Source organism: Eurypyga helias, unplaced genomic scaffold (genome assembly GCF_000690775.1).
Source record: "Eurypyga helias isolate BGI_N326 unplaced genomic scaffold, ASM69077v1 scaffold16389, whole genome shotgun sequence".
NCBI classification, from domain to species: domain Eukaryota; kingdom Metazoa; phylum Chordata; class Aves; order Eurypygiformes; family Eurypygidae; genus Eurypyga; species Eurypyga helias.
The window spans coordinates 1-20,295 of record NW_010271784.1 but is presented as its reverse complement, the minus strand read 5'-3'; the positions used below and the strand labels follow the sequence as shown (position 1 = coordinate 20,295).

At 40.5% G+C, this 20,295-nt stretch overlaps 1 protein-coding gene across 1 annotated transcript in view; it reads left to right on the top strand.

Annotated features, from left to right (window-relative positions):
* The window catches only part of MAPK12 (mitogen-activated protein kinase 12), a gene marked incomplete at its 5' end in the record, with an annotated part of 39,687 nt that extends 24,744 nt beyond the window's left edge, over nt 1-14,943 (top strand). Inside the window, 8 exons of the mRNA XM_010158934.1 lie at nt 1,919-1,948; nt 3,644-3,691; nt 8,539-8,653; nt 9,322-9,393; nt 11,456-11,535; nt 12,304-12,382; nt 13,936-14,109; nt 14,882-14,943. Of these exons, the coding sequence (XP_010157236.1) occupies nt 1,919-1,948; nt 3,644-3,691; nt 8,539-8,653; nt 9,322-9,393; nt 11,456-11,535; nt 12,304-12,382; nt 13,936-14,109; nt 14,882-14,943 (660 nt within the window). The remainder of the gene's footprint in view (nt 1-1,918; nt 1,949-3,643; nt 3,692-8,538; nt 8,654-9,321; nt 9,394-11,455; nt 11,536-12,303; nt 12,383-13,935; nt 14,110-14,881) is intronic.
* Between the last annotated feature and the right edge of the window lie 5,352 nt (nt 14,944-20,295).

Below are 20,295 nucleotides of genomic sequence, written 5' to 3'. Positions count from 1 at the left end.
TTTAAAAAAAAAAAGTCTGGTCTCTGCGTACAAATGAGAAACTTCCTCTTTGTGCATGTGGTTCCTCCCGTCCCGATGCGCTTCATGCACATCCATGACAGACACAGCATTTTGTAGTTCTTCATTTGCTGAAGCGGTTTCCTTCCTTTTGGGGAACAGCCCTGCACCCTCAGCCCCTTGTGTCTGCTGCAGGAAATCCTGTGAAGGTCTTAGGCATTTCCTACGGGTAGTGGTAAACCTTGCCTAATCTGCAAGCGGTACGCAGAAGGAACTGCTCTGCCGCAAGTGCCAAGTCCTGGGCAGACTCCGGCACGACAGACAGCAGAGCCCTACCGTGCTCTGGGCTGCGCTGGTAAAGTTGCAGCCACAAGGTTAAGGGAAGTGAGCTTTTCTTTTTCCCCTCTGTTCAGAACCTAGGACACCACATCTGGAGCACCGTGTCAGGTATAAGAGAGGAAGAAGCAAATGACAGACACTTTATTTTTGTTCAGTCATTGCTTTAAAAACTTGGTGCCTTACATACAGGGCTTGTGCTGCTTAGGTTGCAGGGGTTCTGTTTATGTTCAGAAACCGAAGTCTGGAATGCACATTGGATCTGCCTGAAGAAGTTGGCTTTGATCTGTAGCTCCGCTTCCTTTTCTCTGGTCCCCTCATCAGGTGGACTGTGAGGATCCTTTTGCAGAGGGACTGTTGCATTTCCAAGGTTAATTGGAGGAAGACAATGATTGCTGGGGCTGTGGCTGGTTGGCATTTACTCTGCAGAGTTCAGTGCTTCTGTGCATCTCCTTGAGACCACCCTGGCTGGCCCTGGTTGGTCTTTCCTGGCTCTGACCACTGGTTCCCAGTAACTCCTTCCCAGTTACTGCTCCGTTCTTTAAAGTGGAATAAAATAAAAACTCTCCAGGTGAAGCTGGTGGGATTTGCATCTCATCATCTGTTCTGGGGACATTTTAAAGCCCTTAGTGTTCTTGTGTTGCGTAGTGTCAGTAGTTTGGGCTGCCATCAGCAGTATGGTCTGTGGGGGTTTTGGATGAGTTACCCATGCCTGAACAGTGCTGACGTTCCCCAGGCTGCTCTTGGAAAGCACATCCTCCGTTCAGGACAACTTTCTTCATTCCAGTCCTTGTAAAAGAGATGCCTGTGTCAGAGTTACTAGAGGCTCCCTTCATTGTCCATGATGAAATTGTCTCTTCTAAGGCATCATTCAGCTGGTGAGAGGAACTGCGTACCTCATCGGGCAGCATTTGGTGACAGACAGCTGTATTAGGTCAGGTGTCTCCCCAAAAGAACTAGTCCTAGGTGTCCAGTTTGTTGGTTTGACTTTCAAAAACCCTTTAATAGGTTACTGGAAGGGTGATGAAGATGTTTGGGTAAAGGAGAGTGTCTTCTCGATGTTGCCTTGAGGAAGTGTTGAAGCAAGAAGCAAGACTTCTCAGCTAAAACCTTGGCTGGTCTTCATCCTGATCTTAAATGATTTCTTAAATGATTAAACTCAGCACTGCTGGAGCCTATGAATCTAAACCATGATGGCACACAGGAGACAACAGTTACAAGTGATCATTTCTGATATATAAAATAGCAGGATTTATTTTGATACATATATATGTCTAGCAATGCCAAAAATTAACTGGAAACAGAATTTTATGTATGGGGAGGATTAGAAAAAAACGGTGTGGTCTCTTCTTGCAGTACTCAGAACAGATTTACTGGCTTCTCGTTACTGGGAGAGGGGAAGGGAAAAATGCTAGTTTAATTTTCTGAACGTTAAAAATGGCTGAAAAGATCTTCTGTGCAATAAATAAACATTTTTTAAATTTTTGATTACTTCAGCACCATGAAAAAGTACTTTGTCTCCTGCCTCAGACAACTGCTTAAAGTCAGGACCTCATTAACTAAAACATACTTTCTCTTTTTACAGTATATTCACTCATCAGGCATAATTCACAGGGTAAGTAGAAATAATATAGAAGACGCATATATTCTGATAACGTGAGTGGTGCTTCTGTATAAGCATGCTCATAAATATGCCTGAACTTCAGTGTATAGTGTCTCTGTTTATACTGTTTGATGCTGTCAGTTTCTTGTTCAGTAGAAACAAAAGGTGGTATGGCTGCATCAGCGTGATTTGGGCACTCCAGTTGCATTCCATACAGCCGAGGCTTGGATTTCTTAAATTACCATGAGAAGTTGGATTCTAAGTCCCCACAAGAGCAAATAGTGTTTAAACTGAGGTGGAAAAGAGGGTTTTTTCTGCCTTTATTTTTTAATGAACATTAAACTTTTAAAAACAATGTTTAACCACCATGTTAATGTTCAAAGGGGAAGGTGGGTGGAATGAAAACCTAGAAACTGAAAAAATAGTCCAAAATTTGAGAACCTTGAAAATATTTTTTTTTTCCCTGAGACAAACTAAGTATCTTTAAACCTTGCTGTGTCTAAAGTCCACTTAAAATCACTTTTGGAAAGAAGGAGTTCCGAACGACACCCCCATGGTACCAAGCAGCGTAACATCCCCAAAAACTGCATTAGAACAGTAGCAAATGGCATTTGTAATGAAGTATCAGGAGCACCACAGAAAGTGCACGGTGTATAGTAGCTTTAAGCTGGACATGGGAACTGTGCAAACTGCCAAAATAATGTAATACATTGATATTTTTATTTCTACAACTGCTGTGATCATAGTTAAACTTACAATTGCTTAGACTTTTTCTAAGCTCCTTCTTGAGGGCTCTTGAGCTTCTTGGTTTCATTGTGGTTCTTTGCACCAGTTTGTTTCTCTCCAAGGCCCCTCTGATCTTAAAACATATTCATATGAAACAGCTGGATGCCTGTTAAAAGTTTGAGAGAAGATTCTTCTGAATGTCTTGTGCTAAAGAGTGTCAAAGAGGAAAATTTATTTCTCTTTTTTTTTTTCTTTCTCTTTTTGACTGTGAATGTCTAAGAATCACTGACATTGCAAAATCTTCTTTGTCATTGCCAGTACTCTTCCCTTTGGTGCTAAACTTAGAAGTACAACTTTTGTAGATCATTAGACGTCTCTAAGTAGCTGGAGAGGTGTTAAGGGATTTTTTTTTCATGTTTTCATGTTTCTCCATTCAGTTGACTTTGTTAGGAAATTAATTATCTCACAGAAGAGAGCATAGGCTTTTATGTAAAATCTTGTTTGATTCCTTCAGTACTCGTTCTAGGTCTGTCAGGATATGGAATCTTTTTAAAGTATATTTTGATATGCAATGTGTACAGTCCAGAAATAGCGAAGGAAATTTATTTTATCCCATCTCATTATAAATGAATCCTTAACTTTGTGGTGTTAGTATTAAATGCAACAAATTTATGTCCAAACCTCACTCGCAGTAAGATGAGCAAGTTCCTTCACTGGCAAGTATTTTCCTGGCTTTTAGCAGGAAAAAAAGGTTGATTTGTCCAGTGGGGAAACATACTGGAAAAAGCCAAACATATCCAAGTTTGCGCCTTTGTTCCTGTTATTTGTTACATTTAATTTTCTAATTTAGATTTGTGGCATTGTTTTACCTGTTGTTGTTCTCAGTAGTGTATGAAAACAATTAAACCTGAAAGAAGGAAAGTAAGTGTGCTTTGTGCTTGCTGTAAAGTAAATAAATGTCCATTTCAAATCTGATTACAGGATCTAAAGCCTGGAAACTTGGCAGTAAACGAAGACTGTGAATTGAAGGTAGGTTATGTTTATTTGAAAAAAAAAAACAACAGTCAGATGTATTAGGAATACACCGCAGGAGACAACGGGTGCAACAGCAGGTGTGCTGGTTGGTTTCAGTGATGGGCCAGGCTTTCAGCCCACAGGCTTTGAGGAGTTATGGAAAAATAGAGGAACGCTGGAAAATGGAAGAGGTTCAGATGGGCAGTGGTAACAATCTTGAAAAAAGAAATTATGAGAGACTGCCTCATGGGAAGTATTTTGCCATTTGTCTGACTTCAGTCACCACAAGAATAATTAAATACTTATTTAAGAAATAAAGCCCTGAATAGTGAGAATCTATTCATCTCCTATTTGTGTGTCCTTGACCGACATAAATGTGCCTTTCGTGTGAGTGGCAGGGGTGAAGGGCGGTGTAAGAACTGGAACTGCTTCTGCAGGTTTGGCCTTGACGGAGCAGCCCGCGCCAGGTGCGCGTGCGTGACAGCGGTAGCCTTTCCCCGTGTGCTGTGTGCGTTGCAGTGAGCGCTGTGATGTCTTTATGCAGTCACCCAGCTGAAAACGCTTTTCAAGAAAAAACCGTGTCACGGTTACAGTCAGGTAAGAGCTGTAGTGCAGAATCGGTTTATGATACGTTGCAGCTAATTACTTCAGAGAGGCATGAGAGGAAGCACGTTGCTCACCACGAACAAGAACATCTTATTTCTTTGGAAGTGGTTCCTTCTGCACTGTTACAGCTAACAGTAGTATCAATTGCCTGTAGACAACAGTGTATTTCACAGTAGGAATATATCAGTTCTGCTTCATTTTTGTTCGTAATTGGTGAGGAAATAAAAAAACCCTTAAAGGGAGACAATCCCTAATTCAGCCTCCTACAGTTCAGCTCTTAGCTGTTCCTGCAGCAACACTGCAAGGCAGGTGTATTTGATGGCATTTTTTGTATTGACTGGTTACTGCTTCCCTGGGGTGGGGCAAGTATTGGCGTGTACGGTGACTTCCTTCATTCTACCCATCTGGGCTTCCCTCCAAAGATGGGTGGGAGGACGGTGCACACCCACACCCCTTCCCAGTAGTGTAGATGTTGCCACTTCCCTGGAAATGTTCTATGCAGAGTCCATCTGAGTTGTAATTCTTCTCCCGTGCAGCGTTTGTCACCTCAAGCCTCCTTCTAAATCATTGAACTGAAATACTGAATCTGACCACTTCTGATTGCAATTTCTTACATGTATTAGAAATCTTCCAAAAGCTGTTAGAGAGGATAATATTTGTGCTTCAGAAATAATTATGCAATATGCCCTGACCTAGAAAAATGCATCTATTCAGCTGTGTAGAATGACTTACTTATAAAAATCCAATTATTCATTTTGAAGTAGAATTATTTAGTACTCAACCCTGCTCGTTTTAGGAATATCGTTTATTTTCTTGAGTGTAGAGATAGCCTCAGACTGCTTCCAGTCCCCAGTTAATTCTATTCTGTTCTTGCATTTTAATAGATCATTATTAATCTTCAGAATTGTTTTTGTCACCTGTCTTCTCTTAGCTCTAGCAATCCGAAAGGCCAGTCAGTTTTTCAGTTAATTACAAAATCAGTCTATGTCTTCTGTCCTGAGGTTGAGTCATGACTGACCTATACATCCTCACAAAACAACAGTAAATTTGAACGGGGACTTTTGTGCCCTGATACTTAAGTACATTGAGATCTTATGGCCAGGGTTTCCTCCCTAAAAGAGGCATAAGGCTTTAGGGGAGTAGTTCAGTTATTCATTCCAGCTTTGAATAAATATGAGAAGTCTAACTCTGTAACCTGGGAGATATAAGGTTGTGAAGCTCTCCCTTAATTAAATGAAATAAAAGTTGATAAAACACTACAAAAATGGTTTTTATCATATTACACCAAGTTATATAGTTGCATGTAGCTGTTACAATACGGTTTTTTGCTCTTTGGAGACTGACGTGAATGTTCAGGGTCCTGTCATTTCAGAATTTCCCTAACACAAAGATCTATTGTCTCCTCCTGGTTTGTAGGTGGCCAAATGCTGAGTGGGTCCCAGGGTGATGGGGGAAAAAACAAACACTAGAAAAAGCAGTTGTACATGTTTTGCTTCACACCCCACCCGCCTCAAGCTGTTCAATTAGATTTTGAGATGCAGCCCAAGTCTAAGACGTTATTCCATGATATGATCACTGTGTCTCCCTGTTAACACAGCTTATTTTTCTGTTACCTTGGACACTTTAAGCTTTTAGATAAACTGAGGCAAATAATTCTGTATCAGAACACGATTTTGTGAAATGACAAAGGAGAAAATGTAGCGTTAAGCTTTAGGTTTTGTTGCTTGGCTCTCAGAGTGAAATTATGTCGTCCCAGGTTGTACAATAAGCTCTGATGTCATATACAGAAGTGCAAATTTGCGATTGGGAAATACTGGTTGTCAAAAGGCAACTCCAGCCTATAAACAGAAATCAAACTATAATGTGTTGAGAAATGTGCATAAAAATTACCCAGGTGAGGGTTTAACCAGGGTCTCCCTTAACACTGAAGGAGTTGCACTGACTTCCCCCGCGTGCGGGTGTTGGGATGCAGCGGGCAGGACATGACCCTGCTCTGAGAGTGTACTTTCACAGCCAGTTTGTGACCACGCTGTCAGGGGTAGTCCGACCCTTTTCCCCTGCGTCTGTGCACTCAGCAGCTCCAGCGGCGACGAGGCTCTAGGCAAGTTGGAACAGTTCCTTGAATTGGCAATTAATTAATAAGTAATCAGTTTTGGTTTTCACAGTGAGCTTTCTGGCTCCCTCATCTGATGCTCTCAGCTGCTCCGTGGGAATCAGCAAAGTGACGGTGAAGGGTGCCTGAAGGGAAATCTCTGCCCTTTCTGCAGTCTCAAAGTTACAAGTTATTTTTGTTACGGTTACTGAAGCAAGTTAGGAAAATTAAGTTTGCTGAGTAGAAGGGGAGCTTATCCTTGAGGAGCTGAGGGGAATTTGCTCTGTCTTTCATAATTCCTGCGTTATAAAAAGGATTTTCAAACTTGCTCTGAAAATTACTTTGGAAGTTCCAGCTGAAAAGTTGAGGATTGGAGTATGAGAATAATAGTTTCATGTGAAGGTTGTTGTTGAAGTGGTCCCATGTTAATATTAAGTACTTAACAGGATACGCTTGTTCCTGACGCTAATGAATATGTAAAGGAAAAGGAATCCTGAAGTTAATACATACTGACTCACAAAAATTCTCGCTGCCAATTTCTGCTTTTACAAAAATTCAAACCCAAATTATATTCTGGCTGTTTCCAAGTGTCACAAGCCTTTGTATGGAAAATGCTTAAAAGTCTGTGACTGAACAGATGGTACCACATGTGACTTTTGACCTATGCCATAAAACTTCCTTTTTCCTCCCTCGCCTTCCCATGGCACTGGGATAGCATACTGTGTGCTCTGTATGTAGAATAAATGTGAAAGCTGCATATAAAGGTGTGTTTTGCTGTTGCAAATATTTTGAGTCCAGTAAATCTTTAGTGCCCAGAGAATCTTCTGTAATCAAGTGCATTTTACCGGTAAAAAATTAAAATATCTCCCTCTGCATCCTATTCCTGTTTTGAAATGGGTAGGTCATCAGCAGTTACGGGGAAAGCATGGAAATGATGTTTCAAGTATGGCAATAAAGATAAGCCATAACATTTTATACTCTTGATCCATGAATAAAAATGTAATTTTCCTTTCTGTTCATGTCAGGGAATGATGAAACTATCCTGAAATATTTTAAAATGTTTGCCTGGGAATGATGAAACTGTCCTGAAATACTTTAAAATGTTTAATTACAGAGAGCATGACACTCTTGGTATAGTAATGCACGGGCACTCCTAGTAAAAACATCTGCCCTGTAGGAAACAGATGAAGCCTGATGCACATGGGAGGTAGCGACTGCTCGTGCAAAGCTGCATATTCAGCTATCTGTGATGATGATTTATCTTGAATAGACTTTACGTACCCAAGCCCCCTGCCTCTTGTTAGAATCTTGAACTTCCTGATAAATGCAAACTGACTATCATTCCAAGAGTGGGATTTTCTTGCTGTTGGCATCTTCTGGCACCATCTTTTGATGGTCCAGGCAGGTGGGCGTTATTAGGCCGATTTTGTAGAAGTTGACAAAGGGCTGTAAACATTAATTTTTAATCTTGCTGCTGTAGACGTTTCCCTATCTAGAGATAAATATCTGACAGTCTTAAAAGTAAGCTGGTTTGTGCATAATCCTTTAAAAAACGTGCACTGACCATGCATTCCTTACAGAGGGTTGTTCTGTAGTTGATGCGGTAGATTGAAGAAAACTCAGTGGGACTAAATAATGCTAATTCCCTACTCTTGTTGCAGATTTTCAATGTGACCTAGAGGAAGCCTTCCCTTGGAGGAGTTACTCATCAGATAGAAATAATGATACCTCCTTGCTTCAGCATATTATTGGAACACACTCCGAATAATTGTGCTACCTGGGATATAGCAATGAATACCATCTAAGATGGGTGCCGTTCTTTTAGGCCTGATATGATACGAGGGTGATTCCATGGCCAGGGATTTTTTTGCATTGAGCGTGACTAGTATCTTTTTAATTGATAATTGAAGAATTTATTATTTTCATGACTGGTTTTACAGCTTTTAGTGTTACTATAGGAATATCTAACTTGGAAGAAAACTGCTCCTTGCTGCTTCTGTCTTCATTTTTAAAATCAGAACAAGACACTTCAGTGAGAAAAAGATACAAACATAAAGCAGTATCTCCAGATTGCTCCAGTTCTTTTATTTTCCGCATTTCTAAAGTCTGTATGAAATAGATAACTAGCTGCCTGATCAGGATGTTCTTTGTGCTTCCACTACAGATTCTGGATTTTGGCTTGGCGAGGCATACAGACAGTGAGATGACCGGTTACGTGGTTACAAGGTGGTACAGAGCCCCAGAGGTCATACTTAACTGGATGCATTATACCCAAACAGGTCAGCACCTCTTCAGAAAAGTCTTAACAGAGCTAGAGCATTCACTGAATCAGGCAGTGGTTAAGCAAGTCTTTGTTTCTGAAGTGAATGAGAAATTGGAGGTAGAAATGACAATATAATTACGCAGAATTTCCTGTAGATAAATTGCAGGTAATCGTTCCGTGGTTGTAAGTTTGGGGGCTTTTTTTGTGTATTTTCTGAGAGTAACAGAAAGCACCAAGGTGGTTGGAAAAAAGCAACATAAATGCATACAGATGTGACAGTCTGGTCTACATTCCTGTGTTCTGCACTGACACTCATCTTCCTGCAAAGATGTGCTGATCCTAACTCAGTCAGACAGGGGGGGATGGCAGGAGGACGGAATTCAAATAACGCTAGGAGAACTGCGGAAGTTTTTGGAAGCACTGAAAATTTACTTCCCACGTGCATCTGCTTGTTACTGAGAAACTGATTCTGCGTGTTATCAGATTATCTCCAGTTTGTTAATTAGAAATGCTGGTAGTTTTACATATACTGTTCATCATTCTTGGCCAGGCACTCATTTATGTTGTAACAGGCTATAAAGGTAAATTTTACACTTCTTTAGAATAAGTTTAATTTAAAACTTTATGTACATTTAAATGGACAAGTATTCAGCAATTTAATGTGACTACTGGTCTTTTTTTCAGTTGACATCTGGTCTGTGGGCTGTATAATGGCTGAGATGATAACAGGGAGGCCTCTGTTCAAAGGAAATGATCGTATCCTTCGGTGAATTTATGACACTAATGTAAGAAAATGATGAGCGGTTCTTGTATGACGCAGTAGGTCTGTTCAAAAACCGATGACCATAAACTGAGATGAATACTACAATGGCTGGCACCTGTCTCATTAATTGGTTATTTGATACCTGCACCACTTTTGCACATCTGCCATTTAAAACTTGTATTACTGAACTTTTTCAGTGGAGAAAGATAGGTGATCTTTGAATCACGTCTCAAATCATCAGCTAAAAGGTTCTGTGATGATAGGAAAGGCATCTTTTGATTTTTATTTTTACTAATAGACTCCACAATTCCAGAACACAGACAGAAGATTCTGCTGTAGTACATCGGCTTAGGTGCACATGCTAGTCCATTTCATGCTTTTTGAGACTTACCGAAAAATGTCACGTAAGTAACATCTAGTAAAATGTTTAAGATTTACAGAAAATCTCTCGTCCTATCATAATTGCTGAGAAATTAAGAAAATAGTTGATTAAGCCATAATTCAACCTCAAGTGATACTTCATTGGCAGGAGTAGTTGTGATAGTTAATAGAGGACGATGTTAATGGAAGACAGCAAGAATTTTTTACTTTTTTTTTTTTGTTTCCCAGTTTTGTATGCTCAGCCTGATCATTCTCCACTCCTTTTCCCCTTGTGGAGTTCCAGTCAATAAATTGCTTATCTGCAAATACTTGTTTACAGAATCACAATTATTTAATTTTGGTTATATTTGTATTTACGTACTTAGGCCTAAAATTAGGACTTCATTACATGGGTCACATTATTCTCATTTTGTGAGGGAAAACATAGAAGATTGCATTCGCCAAAAAAAATGACAGGGGCTATGTAAAAGTAGAATACATCAGATTAGTTCTGCTGTACAGATTTAAAGTATGCACTGGTTCTTAACAAGAAAATACTAAAATGCCTGCCAAAGAACAGCTGTTGACTAGCACATATAATTTGTCAACTACAGTTAACCTGGAGCATTTTGGAACATAAATAAGGAAATGAATGAGTCGTCATTTTCAAGTTGCACTGTAAACATAAGAGAGGAGAAGCTAGCATTTTAGTCATAGTGGATTTTGGAGTTTTCAGAACTATCGGCTGAAGTTCTGTGTCTGTGTTATGAATCAGTGTTACCTATTGTCAGGGAAATGCAGCCATGGGTTCAGCTGTGGGTAGGTGAATAAGAATAAAGGGGATTTTCATTTTAGCGTTATGAATAGGTTATCCTTCAAACTCGGTGTGGGATTTTATTTAATGATCTATTTCTTCAGCATTACCCATCATTTCCTTTTTCTGCAGTGGTTGGTGGAATCTTCATGTGCCCTGAGCTCTGATCCAGCTTCTCATCTGCTGCTCCTGCCAGAGTAGCAAACAAGTCATAAAGCTGTCCTGTGCATCATTAGCCTCCTGTAAATATGACATTTCTTCTTTGAAACAGCTAATATTGTTGCGGATTAATCTGTGGTGGTTTAGGACACGGAAGATTAGGGAGTGGTCTGATACCCTACCCTAACATCTCCAACATCTCAGCATCTGGAACTGAGCTAAGAATGTGGGAAATGAGTAGAAGATTTTTTTTTCCTCTTGAAGTTTCTTTGTGTGGAGAAGAACTAACTGGTTTTCTCTGATTTTTGTTCCATTTCTCATACCACCTTATGTACCCTGTGACTTTTTCTGCCTCTGTGTCCCCTAGGTATTGGCCAGACCAGGGCAATGTATGCAGTACATGTGCTGATTGTTCAGGTACTCCAACACTTCTGGCCTGATTTTGACCCAAAATACAGAGGTGGCCTGATGATACTGGAGAAGTTTGTAGATGATTCAGTTATGTGTTCCCAAGTAATACAATATTTTATTTCAGGTGTTTTCAGTGTCTTTGCCTTTTACAAGAAAAATGGACAACTTTCATCTCATCTTTTATAAATCTTCTGCACAGTTGTTGCAATGTGATTTTGCTTTATTCTCCAGTAGTGATGAAATGCACAATTTTTGCAGGGTGCTTAGTTTTCTTGTGATGGACGACTTTGTTCCTTATATCTGGTATTCAGATCTGGACCAGCTCACAGAAATAATGAAAATAACAGGTACACCAACTCAAGATTTTGTTCAAAAACTGCACAGTCAAGATGTGAGTATTCTGCTTTGTCAGTTCGTTTTACGTGTCCTAATTTTATTTAAGCCATTCTCTGTTCTTAGACTGGCTGAGACTACTATTGACTACTGAAATGACCCCAGATGGTACAGCTCTGCCTTGAAGTGCTTTGCACACCCAGAACAGCTACTGGAGGTTAAGGGAGGGAACAGAAAATGATCAAAACACTTGAAAAATCTTTATATTTAAATACTTCAAAGTTTCCATTGTGTACCATATAAACACTTAAACCAATGCGTTACTACTTTTACTGGAGACTTACTGAAAACATGAACATATTCAGAAAACCCAGTTCTTTGCAGATCTCGCTGACTTTGTCTTTCCTGTGGATGTCCTTCTAGAATCCTTAAGTCCCTACTATAAAGAACCTAAAATTATTCATTAGACTAACTGTACAATTTAAATACTAATGAATTACTGTATAAGGTTTACTTCTAGAGATTCCTGTAAACTCATTATGACTTTTAAATTATGCATATATATTTATTCTAATTAATATATTAAATATGGAGCATTAAGAATTAAAGTTTTACATTATCATTTCTTAATCACAGTTTTAAGGCTTGATTTAAAAAAAAAGTTCTTTCAACAAGAATGTGAATATAATTGGGGTTTACGACCTCAAAAAAATTCATTTTCAGTGTGCTATCAAAGCATTGTTGAGTTACCTAATAAGTGTATAGTTAATGTTGTTACATTACAAGAGCAGTAAAGTTCTAATTTAATGTCCATGTTTCTTTTAAGGCAAAAAACTATATCAAAAGCCTCCCAAAAGTCCAGAAAAAAGATTTTGCATCCATCTTGAAGTATGCAAATCCTTTGGGTAAGGCAGTTTATGTGGATGTGTACGATTTTTCTTGTTCTTGTGTTTGCGTTGGAGGCAGCAGCAGCAGTATCAGTCATGTAATAGGTTATGTGATAGTTCGTAACTTTTATTATGGTGGCTGAACTTTGCCAAGTTTAGACCCTGCCAGGAATCAGATGTTTCTTAGAAGTGTCAAAAAAGAAGTATTTTGTGGTTTAGGCTTCAATCCAGTATCTGCTTAATGGTTTTACTGGAGCAGCTTTCTCAAGAGCCCTGGGAGAATAAACGTATGCAATAATTTTTTCTTTGTATTGTATTTGAAATAGAATTCTGAAAGCTCCATCTGATCTGCAGTAGAAACGCAAGCCAATAGAAAGCTGACATTTTAGTCATGGAATTAATACATCCTGAGAAACATCTGGGCATTCCTAAGAAGCACTGGCTTGGATTTGATCGATATGAAATAGCCAGAAGAACATACCAAGTGTGCATAACTGTGACGTGACCCAAGGCAGTCAGAGCTCTGAGATGGCTCTGCCCAAACCTTGTTCATTCACCAGTGACCTCAACACTCACAAAGCCAGTTTTGTTAGAATATAAATTGGGATAGTTGAATCTTCTCAATTTAAGAAGTTAAAATTTTATGTTCCGACACGGTAGAAATAGACATGATTAATAAGCAGCTCTTACTCTGACTGCATGGTTAGCTCTCTGGCCTTCTCAGCTACAGCAAACTACACATTTCCATTCAGTTTTTAGAACGCTTCTTCCTATCACCTCAGCAGCTGTCTGGCTGCTTCTTACACAGAGAACAACTGTGGCTCATGGTCTGGGAGAGAAGGTTGGAGGGGATCCACGATGTGGCCAGCAGGAGTTGCAGCATCCTGTCCCACACTGCTGCCTCTTCTTCCTTTCTGCTGCTCCACCAAACCCAGAAACATTCTTCCAGGATAAACAAATCATTCATCATACACTAGCCCATTTTGACAGTTTAACCGGGGACCTAATCCAAAATCCACTGGACAGGAACATAGAAGGTTTTCATGGATTGTTTTGGCTGAGGTCAAAAACACCTAGCAGATAAAGTCAGCGCTAAGGTTCTGAACATGGACAACTGACTTCTCTTGTGGACATCAAAGTGTCCTTGGGCTTGGGTTTGGTCACACACAGAGCAGTTGTCATTAGCTCCACACCCGTCTGTTCATTCTGCTGGTTGTGATGTACCTTAGAACCACAGCACGGTGGCAGTGATGGAAGAGACCTGAGAAAGCCCCAAGCACGGTGGTCCTGGAGCCAGAAGCTGGGAAGTCATTAGTTGAGGTGCTGTGGCTGTATTGCATACAGGAGCAAAGGAGAACCCCTGCCTTGCGTCAGGCTTTGGGCACATCCCAGCTTGCTAGCCACACTGTTTCCTCATCCAGATGGGCCCCACTGGCTATAGAATGAGCACCCAATGATTCTGTTTTACAACTCTTCTGTATTTATTTGAAATATCTCCAGGGCAATGTTACTGTGTACAAACTGGAGTCAAAGGCATGATTTGAATACGCTGTTTGTTTTCTGTGCAATAGCTGTAAACCTTTTGGAGAAGATGCTGGTGCTGGATGCAGAGAAGCGAGTCACAGCAGCTGAGGCTTTGATGCATCCTTACTTTGAACCAGTTCATGATTCTGAGGAAGAAATTGAAGCTGAGAAATATGATGACACATTTGATAACATGGATCTTCCGCTAGATGAGTGGAAGCGTGAGTTTAGTTTTGTGATGTTTTCAAAAATAACCAGAGGGAAGTGCCATCCAGAAATAGGAATGTTCCCCTTTACAAATTACCTTCTCTGCTTTTGATGGAACAGGGTAAATAGACAGCATTAAGATCAACACTGTAAGCCAGTGTTCCTCTTAGCAAGTCCTCCTGGAACAACCCCCAAGGGTTTCTCCTCTGCCTCCCTCTTCTCCCTCTCCTCCATGTGTCTGTCCTACCATCTTGTGCAATGCAGGAAAGAAACCATTTCTGTAACATGTTCCTTCCAGCAGGTAGGACAGTGAACAGATTCCTCAATGGTTGGCTCTGTAGGACTGCAGTGGTTGCTGGCCTTTATTTTGAGTTAGGTTTTCTCAGGGAGAGAAAACATATTTATCTCTGAAGAGATTTAAGTCTGAAACTAGTTTTCATCTAAGTTCAGAGGTTTATATTTCGCCTTTTAGGTGAGGACGACTTTTAAAGATGATGCGCTCAGTAGTGGTTTCTCTAGTGCAGCTATTGCCCACGGTACTCAGCCAGTGCTGACATCCCTGTGAAAGCACCTGTAATGTGCTTGGTATTGGTCTACTTCTTCAAATCTGAAATGGTGAAAACCCAATCCTTAATTCCCGTACCTTTTGTACGTGTTTTGCCTGAAGAGGTCTCTCTCTTCCCGACCTAAATCAGAGCCTAACCTGGGGGTTGCACCTTGCTCGCGTCTGTGCAGCTCCTTTTCTGATTAGACCAGCAACACTATGTTTATTCTGTTGTTTCCCAGGCATTACTTATAAAGAGATCCTGAACTTCAAGCCATCGGAGTCAAAGGAGACAGCGGTGTGATTGTATGACTTGGTCTTTTCGGAACTCGGAAGAAAGCAGGGAAGTTGTAAATATTTGTGATGTTTCAGGTGTACAAAACTTCTGTGAATAAACTGGATGTAATCCGTTTCATCTGCACTGTAAGAAGGAGCAATGTCTTTTACTCTGCATGTGGAAGTTGGTGCCTTTGGGAGTAGCATTTCAAACTTACCCAGAAACTTATTCCTGCCTACAACTTCTTCCTTCTGCACAAAAGGATTCAGACTGTGATAACCTGGTGCCACCCTCCAAAGAACAGGTGGAACTAATTCTTCGGCTCAGAGAGCAGAAGAGTACAAGTTATCACCCCAAGCAAGCTGAGGCACAGAGTGCATCAGAGATGTGCTGTGACTGCCCTCCAAGGCCACTGAACTGTCTTCAATGCAGGAAGTATTCACGTGACTTCCTCTGGAATATTTCACCTCGGGAAGATGTCTGGGGAGGCTGATCACCTCCTGCTACTTCAGCTAGTGCAGTGGGTAGTGGAGACAGAGCCTGAATGAATGCCGATGTCCACTCTCCTGCGTGAGCAGAGGGGAACCTGAGCGCCAGCCAGTTCTGACAGATCTGGGCAAGAGGCAGGAGCAAAGAGGTGTCAATGTCCTAGATTTTTTTCAAAGTAGCCAGCGTAGCAGGACGCGATTCCACCAGGTGAACAGTCGCTGGATAAACAGTCACTATCAAGGGGTACAATATTTTCTTCTGAATACAGTGCAGTCTCTCCGTATAATAGATGAGGGATCAAGGATTTCCAGGGAGAAATTCTTCAGAATTTCTGAAATTTTGTAAGCTCTCTAGCATCTTAGTATTTAAATGGTCACTGAGAAAGGACATCTTCCCAGAGGATGTGTAGTTGGAGAATCAGTGGTGCTAATTTTAGAAATAGAGCTGCACATGGGTTGTGTTATAGAAAAAAATGAGGATAAAAATGTTATGCTGCAGCTGTTCACTGGGAATACCTGCAGCAAGCTGGTTTGTTCCCAGTGTATAGAGGTGTTGCCAGGTGAAGACTAACAACCATCCCTTGTTTTAGCCTTTTGAACTCATCTTACTTATGGGGGAAAACCCTCGCCCATCTGTTGGGAGTTGCCTTACCAGAAGGAGTCACCTTCCTGGTGGGATACTGGTTAGACACTTCGTGAGTCCCTCTTACTGTCTGGGTTAATTTCTTCTATTTTCCTAGGTGTTTAGTTTGTAGTAATCTCTCAGAGGTAGGAAAAAGAAATTGGCAAACCTTTGGTGAAGACTTTCTGTGTGAGATTGCTTGTCCTTGTTAATGTCTTCACAACTGACCATTTGGATGTGGGTTATCCCAAATGCAATGTGCTGTTGTGAAACAGATGTGAAGGAAGACATTTGATCATAGCAGGTAATAACTGGAAGAGAAGTAAGAAATTATTAGTCATTTTTTGCTTTAATAACCAAGTTAAAAGAGAATTTTAGTCAAGGCACATTTCTGTTATTTTCAATGAAGTTAAAAAACTGTAAATATTAACATTTGTTTAAAAATTACTTGTGATGAGCATTGATGAGCTCAGAAGGGCACGTAGAGAGGTTAAATGGTAATGGAAACCTTGAATTATTGATGTATTTGACAAGTCATTAAAAACTATAGTTTCAGGATTGCATAGAAAAAAAAAAGCAGAGAAAGTAATTTGAAACAAAACATTTTTCCACACTACATGTCACTGAGGAAGGCACCTGTGAGAGTCACACACCGTTTCACACTATTGACTTTCTGCTTGGACAACAGTTTTATGTTAAATAGGAACTTTATTTTTTACTGGGTAGATGTTTCCTCTTTTAGGATCATGCCCTGTGATCCTCTGTTGGAATTAGTGGGCTTGACAGAGCCAGGCAATGGGAAATGGAAGAATATAAAAAACTTCTTTGAAAATGCTCCCTCTGTATTTTAAATGGAATTTCAACATCCTACTTCCAGCAAATATCTGAGGTCTTGAGATAATGCAGATGGCTTAGATGTTAGTCATACTTCGAGGGACCATATTTTTAATTGAAAAACTGCTGTGCATTTTCTTCATAAACACTTCAGTGGGAATTTGCACTTCCCCCCACCTTTAGCTTTAATGAAGTTGAGCCCTAAAACCCTCCATTGGCTGAGGTGAACTTTTCCCTCTCTTAATTTTGATTTAGAAGCAGCTAGCCCACATGAGAAATACACGAGAAGATAATGTTAGTTTTTCTAGATACTGTGGGAATGTGGAACTCTTAAAATAACTGAAGAGAAGATCTTGATGCATGTGCCTGTGAAGACAGAGGTACTGCTGTGCTCTCTGGTCACCAAACAGTCTGTAATGGGAAATACCGAACATGGGAAGTTTGTCATCTCTCGGCAAGATGCTTCTGCGAAGAGATTGAAATCTGCAGAATCTGCTCCAAACAGCAATGGAGATTATTGGTATAAATACCTCTTTAAGAGAAATGTGAGATGAAAGCAGAAATATTTCACATGGAAGGCAGCTGTGGCTTCAAAGGCAGAGACAGCATTTCTGAAGTTTCCATTTGCTGTTTCTACTGGTGCTAAGCAACTCAGGAATAAGAACCCAATTTCTGTTTGCCTTAAGGAGAAATGTAAATACGTTCTGCATGTAGTTGAAATGTGTTGTGAAAAATAAAGGTTGAGGGCTTGGGTTTTTACACAATAATGGTCTTATTTTCCCTGTATGTATTCCCAAATGTATAATCACTCCTGAAAATAGTATTTTCAGTGTAAGGGAACTGTATGAAACCTAATAGTGTAGGTACATTTCATGTAACATGAGCTGCTGGTGTTTGTTTTGGAAGTCAGTCAGACCACAGATCCTAGCTTTTCTCCCATTTTCCAAACTTTTAAGTCAGCCACAGAGCAGACCTGATTGTACTACTGCCACCTAATTAGCTCTTACAGCATCTTGGGGTTTTACCAGACATCTCGGCTTTGTTCTGATGGACAGGATTTCAGACCTTAAATGAAGTTGCATTCTTCAGCCTTATTTTAAAAGCCAAAGTCAGATTGACAGTCATCAAGCGTATACATCTTTGAGTTGGACAGAGAAGTTTGAGTTAACAGGGGACACTGCTATATATGGGACCTTTGCCCTGAAAACCCACGTGTCCCAGGCTGTTTTAGAGCAAGATTGGCCCCTTAAATATTAGTCTTCATTGCATTGAAGACTCACCGTTCATGCTGAATTTTGATAATGTGTTGTGGTGGGTCGGATGTGGTTCACAATCTCACTTCTTGATTATTTTCTGGGTTTTTTACAGAATAACGTTGAGGTGAGTGCAAAATATGTTCAGGAGATCCACTTTGTTCTTGAATCGGAACTACCAGGTGTATGAGCTGGGTGGGATTCTTTGAGCTTTCTACTTTCTGACCTGTTGTTCAGATACAGATATCAGATGCTCTGGTCTGCTTCAGCTGCGGTTGTCAAGAGAATGAGGCATCTGTTAGATGCTCTCATTCACCAGGTCTTGATATGAAATACTCCTGTGGGGCTTTAGAGGGTCCCTGCAGGTACCAGGGAAAGAACAGGGGCTCACAGCACCTGCTGCCTCTGCTGATTAGGGCAACTGGTTGTGTAAGTCAATACCAGAAGCAGTTTCATGGGCTGCAACACTTAAAACTTCCTCCTAAGTATTTTTAAGAATTCGAAAGGATGAGTTGGAGGACGATCAAGGGAGGAGGACTGCCATCATACAGACACTCTTTAAAACTTCATGGACTACCAGTTAATGAGCAGCTCTTGTGCACAGATTATTTGCAGCCCTCTGCATTGCCACCTAGCAACCCCATGGAGCTCTCGGGCATGGGAACGATGCATGCTTTTTAGCTACCAGCAACAGCGTCCCTCTGCAAGGAGGTAAGTGGGGACAAGGAGTAATTTAAGGATTCGTTATTTTTGCCTGCTGATAGCCTGCTTTGCAAACAGAGCTTTTTTATGCTTAACTTCGTTACATTTCCATGCTGGAGTCTTATAGTTCGCTCCAAGGTCTGCTTCATCAGGAAGGGACGAGATGCGTTTCCCAGCTAAGTTTGAGTGAACCAGGCATGCAACTCTTACACCTTTCATTGAAGCATTTGGAATGTGCTGTTCTTTTTGAGAGGCAAAAGAGGCAAAATGAGGCAACCAGTGAAGGAACCCCATGAAGTGTAGTGAAAGAAATTGCTTGGTCCTGTTGGAGAACGCTCTCAGTTTTGCTCTGCAGGGTCCTGGGGTACATGCTTGTAGGGAGCAGGAAATACCTCTTGCTGTGGGGCCTGCAACAACGAGGCTCATCTGAGTGACACTCGGGATACCAACACAACCAAGGACTGCCACCTAATCAAATTCAGTCTGATACTAATGGGAAATTCATTATGGTTGTAACGGTAATACTATCACAGGCTGTAACAGTAAAATTAACTGCTCAGAAAACTATGAGCATTTAGTCCACTGAGGACCTGGGCCAAGGCAGCTTTTTTTCAGGCTTTTTAAAAGCTCCATTTGCAGATGACAGAGTTCCTGCCACCCAGTAGTACCACTTCGGCATGTATCCTTTGCTGTTCCTAGGAAACTCCTTACTTTTTTGGGTTTGAGTCAAGTTTGAATTTCCTTTTTTCATAAAAACAGTAGTGTGCTACTTTAAGGAGAACAGGTATGGATGAGAAGTGTAATCAGAAAAACATTAACTGAAGTTTTCTCTAAAAGAAGCCCCTCTCCTAAGATCTAGGATACATTATAAAATAAAGGTCAGTTATAAGAAATCAAAATTGCTACTTGGGAAGAATCCAGAACCATGGCTGGACTTAAAAAGTATTTTTGATTTGAGTTTGAACTCAAAAGAATCCCAGTAAGACTTCTTATTTAATGCAGAAACTTAGCATAGTATAAACTTTGAATAAAGAGGCATGACTGGTGTGCACAAAATGTCTGCTAGTCCTGGAGCAGGGCGCTTTTTTAAGAACAGGTTTGCATATTGATGAGGGAAGCACAACACTGCAGGAAAGTCCCCAGAAAGTATCCTTCAGAAATACAGCTTCGTCTAGAAATGCATGTTGTTCCATCTTACTCGGTCAAGATGCTCAAGTCAGGCAAATGTTTGATTCCATTTAAATAATACATTAAATGTAAGACACTTTCAGTGAGTGTGTTAGCTAGGGTTCTTCATTCTGGATTTCCAGGCAAGACTCCAGGGAGATTAATCTCAGGGGTTCATTTTAGTCCCAGAAGTCTCAATCTGTCCATGTCATTACTGCCATCGACACAGTTTACCTAGGTGATCATGAGTTCCTTGTCTATGTGTTCTATCATACAGGCTTTGTGTTATTTTTCATCATAGAATCATAGAATG